The 5828-nt window shown below is 45.8% G+C and overlaps 1 protein-coding gene across 1 annotated transcript; it reads right to left on the minus strand.

The window, feature by feature from the left end:
* Window positions 1-97: 97 nt before the first annotated feature.
* Window positions 98-5671, minus strand: LOC102436775 (transient receptor potential cation channel subfamily M member 4-like; the record flags this gene model as incomplete). Its single annotated transcript, XM_006109477.3, has 4 exons — window positions 98-223; window positions 524-715; window positions 868-929; window positions 5459-5671. Coding segments are annotated over 4 exons (578 nt in total), but the record flags the coding sequence as incomplete, so codon positions are not given.
* Between the last annotated feature and the right edge of the window lie 157 nt (window positions 5672-5828).

Consider the following 5828-nt stretch of genomic DNA (forward strand, 5'->3'; position numbering starts at 1 on the left):
ACAAAGAAAGAGGTGAAGAGAGGCACAGCCTTATTCGGAGAGGGAATGAATAAGCACCCAGGCCAGGAAAACTGTCCAAAGTTGAGCAGAGAGAATGGAGGAATTTGGGGGTTCAAGTCTTACCCTTGACAAGAGCCCTCAAAACAATGGTCTCGAATTCCTCAGGGCCGTCCTCAGAGGAATAGACTGTCAGCAGCTCCTTCCGGGTCATGATCCGCTCCACCTGCAGAACACCAAATTCCGCATCGCCAGCCCGCTCCACCGGGGCCCCGGCCACAGAGACACAGGGGGCCTCCGGACCTGGTATTCCAGGCGCCCAGCTCCCTCTACTCCCAGAACTCGGGGGTCCAGGCCCCCAGGCCTCTCCTCCCTCAAATCCACGAGTCTGGGTCCCTACCACCCTCTTCCCTTGGATCCAGGACTCCACGCCCTCAGCAAGCACCCTCTTCCCTCCAGTCCCAGGAGCTCAGGCCCCCAGCTCCCTTCCATCTCAGGATCCAGAGCCGGACCCTCAATGTCATACCTGGGCCTGCAGGACTTCGGGGTCCCCTTTGGGGAAGAAACGCCTAATCCGATCTCGGGCATCCCCTCGCCTGCCCCCTCCACTCCCTGGAGCCAGAGTGTCTTCCAGGATCTCCGCCAGGCAGTCCGCAGCGCCCCCGGACCCGGCCACCAGGAGGCAGGGGAGCTGGGCCTGGGTGGCGTTCTCTATCCGCTACAAAATAAAGGGGGGAGTTAGGTCAGGGAAGGAAGGGATGAAGGGATTCACCCCACCTGAAGTACCGGTCCCCCGCTCCCTCCTCCCCTGAAACCCAGGGCCCGCGTCCCCAGCCCCTTACACCCAGGCGTCTGGGCCCTTGACTGTACCTTCAACATCTTCTCATTCCCATCAATCAGGAGGAGGAGGACAGGGATGTCAATGCCAGTCCCTGCGGAGAGCAGAGAGCCAGGTGGTCACCGCCATCCGCCTTTGCCAGGGACGGTGGACCACATTTGCCAGGAGTCCCTGCGGCAAAGGTTGGCTTCTGCCCAGTCCTCTGTCCCTGAGGCTCATGGGAATTGTCCTGTCTTTGAGCACCTTGGGAGGGGCCAGGTTTGGAAGACAGTAATGCTCAACTCCCCAAGGAAGGAGGGGCTGGGGCCCGGACTCCTGGCTTCCTGAGCGACGCCGGTGTTTGTCAGCGGCAATTCTGTGGTTGCTGAAGATCAGGAGCCAGGAGAAGATGAAGGTCCAAACAGGAAATGAAGGAAATAAGGAAAAGAAAGGACTATCCAAACATCATAAAGATATCTACCAAAGCCACATATTAAAGTCACACAAGATCTGTTCCCATTAAAGTAAGAAATGAGGCCGCATTATTATTATTCACACTCATCCGGGCATAATGGTGTCAAAGAATAAAATAATGAAAATCATTTGTTTTTTTTTAAGCTGGAAGAGACAAGGAATTTATTTGGAGGAAAATATGATTTATAGTCTCAGACAGTTGTAGAGACTCCCTTCAAAATAAGTAAATATTAATAAGAGAATTTGGTAAGAGAATTGATATGAGAAAAATAAATAAAAATCAAAAACTTTTCTCAGCCGAAACCGGTTTGGCTCAGTGGATAGAGCGTTGGCCTGTGGACTGAAAGGTCCCAGGTTCGATTCCGGTCAAGGGCATGTACCTTGGTTGCGGGCACATCCCCAGTAGGAGATGTGCAGGAGGCAGCTGATCGATGTTTCTCTCTCATCGGTGATTCTAACTCTCTATCCCTCTCCCTTCCTCTCTGTAAAAAATCAATAAAATATATTTAAAAAAAAAATAAAAAAAAACTTTTCTCAAAACATGTCTCTTATTCATGTTTTGATTTTTTTAAAAGTATAGAATACCTGGGAATTAATTCATCCAGAAAAATACTAGACCTTTATGAAGAAATTGACAAAAAATTATGTAAGGACAAGGCCTGAATAAATGGAAAAACTAGTGCCATGTTAACCTGTCATAGAGTAACAAAGGAATTAAATGCAGTTTGGGGAAAGAAGGAGGGTAGGAGGAATTTGGAAGTGTTTTCCTTTATTTTATTCTTTAATATATTTTTTATTGATTTTTAGAGAGAGAGGAAGTGAGAGGGATAGAGAGATAGAAACATCAATGAGAGAGGAAATTATCGATTGGCTGCCTCCTGCACGACCCCCACTGGGGATCAAGCCTGTAACCTGGGCATGTGCCCTGACTGGAAATCGAACCGATGACCTCTTGGTTCCTGGGTCAATGCTCAACCGCTGAGCCACACCAGCCAGGATCCTTTTTGTTTTTTGTTTTTTTTTTAATGGAACACGATAATTTTAAAATTCACATGGAAGAATAAATGTCAGAGTTAAGAAATTTTTGAGCCCTATGAACAAGGAGGTCATGGTTCAGTTCCTGGTCACCGCACATACTGAGTTGCAGGCTGGATCCCCAGTAGGGAGCATGCAGGAGGCAGCCAATCAATGATTCTCTCTCATCACTGATGTTTCTCTCTCTCTCTCCCTCTCCTTTCCTCTCTGAAATAAATAAAAAACAAATATTTTTTTAAAGTTTACATCTAATATTCAAAGGGTTATTATTGACAGGATACAAAAAAAGCCTATAAAAAGACAAGAAAGAAAGAATCCAATTTTAAAATATGCTGGCTGGTGTTGCTCATTGGTTAGAGCATCAGCCTGTGCACCAAAGGGTCACAGGTTCAATTCCTGGTTAAGGGCACGTACCTGGGTTGCAGGTTCAATCAGGTAGGAGTGCATGCAGGAGGCAACCAATAGATGTGTCTCTCTCACATTGATGTTTCTCTCTCTCTCTCTCTCTCTCTCTCTCTCTCTCTCTCTCTTCTCTCCCTTCCTTCCACTCTCTCTAAAAATTAAAGGGAAAAATATCCTTGGATGAGGATTGGCAACAACAACAACAAAATGTACACAGAATATGAATAGGCAATTCATAACTGAGGAAATCTGATTGGCCAACAAAATATGTTTACATCTCTGAATATTATTAGATTAATTTAAAAAAATCAAATTAAAAATGAGATGTTACTTTTTACCCATCAAATTGGAAAAAAATAAAATAATTAAAGCAAGAGTATCCAGAGCTGGTTGAGACTGAATGGAAAAGGACATTCTCACACATTCTCAATGGGAGTGAAAATTGCTACAAGTTTTTAGAAAAATTATCTAGTTTACCTATTAATATACACCCACAGCAATATCACTCGGGGAATCTACTGTATCGAATTTACAACACCTGTAATGTAATTCTGCATGTCCACACAAAGATATTTATTCAGCATTCCTTATAGTGCCAAGCACTGGTAAAGCATTACGTATCCATCAACTCAGAAACACAAACAACAGATGATACACCCATAACTAAGGAATATCATCAACTATTTATTAGAAGTGGGAGCAAGGTGAAGAAGTTGGGACCCTCCCCCCACTTCCCCCAAAAAAAGAAGTTCGGACCTAAGAAAGTGTAATATGTATAACATAAGAAAGAAACACCATATAGCTGGAAATATAATTGCATAGAATTTTATAAGCATAGATAAAGGTATAAAGGGATAAAGTCTAAATTGTGTAAGACTAATTACCCCAATAGAGGGGTTGGAGCTCGGTAAGGAAGATAATTAACTGTTTCTTTATATACATTGGTATGAGCTGATTTGTTCCAAAGGGTGAACGTTAAAACTGCCATAATATATTATGTTGCATGAAAAGCCAGTTCCAAAAGGTTATGCATTTTATTATTCCATTTATATGGCCTTCTGGAAAAGAGAAGATGAGAGTGATGGTGAAGAGATCAGTGGTTGCTAGGGGCTGGGGTACAAAAGAAATGGATGCCTTCAAGGTAAAAGGCCCATACTGTGTCCTGATTGTGGAAATGGTCGCATGAATCTATAACCATAGAGCTGCACACCCCGAAAAACAAGTTTTACTGTATGAACATTAAAAAAAAATAGGATTAATGTATCCAGAAAGCGAAGTAAAGTTTAAAAATTGAACAGAAATTTTTGCAAAAAAAACCCACTTTTGTTTTAGTTGATATTCTTCGCTATACATGTACCTAGTTCATCCATTTCTGCCTTTTCTGTTTTATTTTCTTGCTTCTACATTCCCTAGATTTGATTTGTTGTTTTGTTTCTAGGGTTCTTTTTTTATTTTTATTGCTTTTTATTTATTTATTTTTTAAATATATTTTTATTGATTTCAGAGGAGAAGGGAGAGGCAGAGAGAGATAGAAACATCAATGATGAGAAAGAATCATTGATCGGTTGCCTCCTGCACGCCTCCCACTGGGGATCGAGCCCGCAACCCCAGGCATGTGCCCTTGACTGGAATCGAACCCAGGACCTTTCAGTCCACAGGCCGACGCTCTATCCACTGAGCCAAACTGGCTAGGGCTATTTTTATTCATTTTTAGAGAGAGAGGAAGGGAGATGGGGAGAGAGAGAGAAACATTGATGTGAGAGCAGAACACCGATCGGCTGCCTCCTGCACACCCCTACCAGAGAGGAGCTTGAAACCCAGACAAGTGCCCTGACCGGAATCAAATCTTTTGGTGCCTAACCAACTGAGCCACACCAGCCAGGGCTCTCAAGTTTTTCAAATTGGAGGCTTAAATCAACCACTTTCAGCCTTTCATCTCCTTTTGGACATTATGCACTAAATCTACACATTTTCCTCTAAGTACTGCATTAGCTGCATCTCAAAAGCATCGGTATGTCGTATATTCAAAACGTGTTTTGTTTTGTTTTTCTTTTACTCGTGGGTTATTTACAAACTACAACTCAGGCAATGATACGGATGAAGCCCACAGAAATGATGTCGGGCCCTGGCCGGTTTGGCTCAGTGGATAGAGCATCCGCCTGTAGACTGAAGGGTCCCAGGTTCGATTCCAGTCAAGGGCACATGCGTGGGTTGCTGGCTCGGTCCAACGTGCAGGAGGCAGCCAATCAATGATTCTCCCTCATCATTGATGTTTCTATCTCTCTCTTCCGCTCCCTTCCTCTCTGAAATGAATTAAAAAATATATTTAAAAAAAAAAAAGAGCCCTAACCAGTTTGGCTCAGTGGATAGAGCGTCGGCCTGCGGACTGAAGGGTCCCAGGTTCAATTCCAGTCAACGGCATGTACCTTGGTTGCGGGCACATACCCAGCAGGAGGCAGCTGATCAATGTTTCTCTCTCATCGATGTTTCTAACTCTCTATCCCTCTCCCTTCCTCTCTGTAAAAAATCAATAAAATATATTTTTTAAAAAAATTCGGTGAGCTGTCCACTCCTGTGCATTTCCCATTTCAGATAAAGGTTTTTTTAAAATACAGCAAATGCCGGGAAGGCCTTGACCATAGAAACCTCCTCGCCCCAAACCCCAAACCCTGACCAGATCAGACCGCTGGGCTCCGAGCCGGGACCTGGGCCACCAGCGGAGATGCCACGCACCTCCCACGCCCGTCTTCTGCTGGGCGATGTAGGACTCGAAGCGCAGGCGGAAGCGGTTCTCGCCGCCCAGGCGGCCGTGGGTGCCATCGTCCACCAGGAGGAAGGCCGAGTAGTTGTAGTCCAGGGGGAACTGCACCCCGTCCTGGGGGTCCCCGCGCCACCGGTAACTCGCAGGGAACGAGCCCTGGGGGATGAGGGGCCAGACCAGGGAGTCTTTCCATCAGACCCGGGAGTCCAGGTCCAACCCCTCCTCCCTCAGACCAGAGGTCCAGGGCCCCCAGCCCCTCCCTCCCTCAGACCCAGAGGTCTCAGGTGCCCCAGCCCCCTCTCCCTAAAAACCCAGGAGCCCCGGGCCCCGAGTCCCTCCTCC

Source organism: Myotis lucifugus, unplaced genomic scaffold (genome assembly GCF_000147115.1).
Source record: "Myotis lucifugus unplaced genomic scaffold, Myoluc2.0 scaffold_10323, whole genome shotgun sequence".
NCBI classification, from domain to species: Eukaryota; Metazoa; Chordata; class Mammalia; order Chiroptera; family Vespertilionidae; genus Myotis; species Myotis lucifugus.